Source organism: Guillardia theta (genome assembly GCF_000315625.1).
Source record: "Guillardia theta CCMP2712 unplaced genomic scaffold GUITHscaffold_40, whole genome shotgun sequence".
In the NCBI taxonomy this organism is placed as follows: domain Eukaryota; class Cryptophyceae; order Pyrenomonadales; family Geminigeraceae; genus Guillardia; species Guillardia theta.
Window position 1 is genome coordinate 331589 of NW_005434634.1, and position 944 is coordinate 332532.

The following is a 944-nucleotide window of genomic DNA, read 5'->3' on the forward strand; positions in this document are numbered from 1 at the left end:
GAATGAAGGTCTTTTCCCTTTCTCCCTCCCTCCCTCCCCTCCCTCCCCCCCTCTTCCCCCCTTCCTCCCCTCCCTCCCCTCCCTCCCCCCCCCCCCACCACCTCCTCCTCCACCTCATCCCCTTCCTCCTCCTTCAACCTGAAGAAGATTTCCGGTGCTAAGAATCGCTCATATGCCACGTCACACTGCCATGGCTGGGAACGACGTGATTTCAACTCAATTTTTCCCTCCTCCTCCTCCTCCTCCTGTTCTTCCTCCTCCCATACCTGGCTCGTGACCGGGTTGACTGACTTGTAGGTCTTGATCCATTTGTCGGGGTCGGTATCGTATTTCTTGAACTCCTTCACGATGTCTGGGCAGACGTACGAGTAGCGCTCCTGCACCGATCCCAGTCATCTCCTCCTCCTTCCATTTCCGTCACATATCTCCTCATAGCCTTGCGCTATCCCACCATGTCTTCTACTTCATCTCTTCTCTCCTACCTTCCTCTCCATTCCTCTGTTTCCTCCTGCAGACTTTCCCCTTCTCTCTCTCCTCCGCACGGTTGCGCTGCCTTCACCCTCCCTTCACCTCCTCTCTCACCTTGATTCGCTTTGCAGTCTCTAGCGACTGATCTGCTGGAATCGGCTCTCCTCGCTCACGAAGAAGCTGGTGTGCAAGTGAGGAAGAGAAGGGGAGGGGGGCAAGGGGAGAACTTCACCTGCTGGATGAAAAGCGTCATGTCTCGTCCTGCGATGGGCATGCTCTTGATGCTTGAGCCGATGACGTATCCTTCCGCCACGGGGATCACGTGGGTCACTCCGTCCCCAGAATCCACGACACAGCCCTGCAGGAGGAGGAGGAGGATGATGAAGGTGACGAGGAGGAGGAGGAGGAGGAGGAGGAGGAGGAGGAGGAGGAGGAGGAGGAGGAGGAGGAGGAGGAGGAGGAGGAGGAGGAGGAGG

The 944-nt window shown here is 57.5% G+C and overlaps 1 protein-coding gene across 1 annotated transcript in view; it reads right to left on the reverse strand.

Annotated features, from left to right (window-relative positions):
• The window catches only part of GUITHDRAFT_109620 (hypothetical protein), a gene marked incomplete at both ends in the record, with an annotated part of 2340 nt that extends 1598 nt beyond the window's left edge, over window positions 1–742 (reverse strand). The window contains 4 exons of the mRNA XM_005831423.1: window positions 139–194; window positions 267–377; window positions 583–648; window positions 701–742. Of these exons, the coding sequence (XP_005831480.1) occupies window positions 139–194; window positions 267–377; window positions 583–648; window positions 701–742 (275 nt within the window). The remainder of the gene's footprint in view (window positions 1–138; window positions 195–266; window positions 378–582; window positions 649–700) is intronic.
• Between the last annotated feature and the right edge of the window lie 202 nt (window positions 743–944).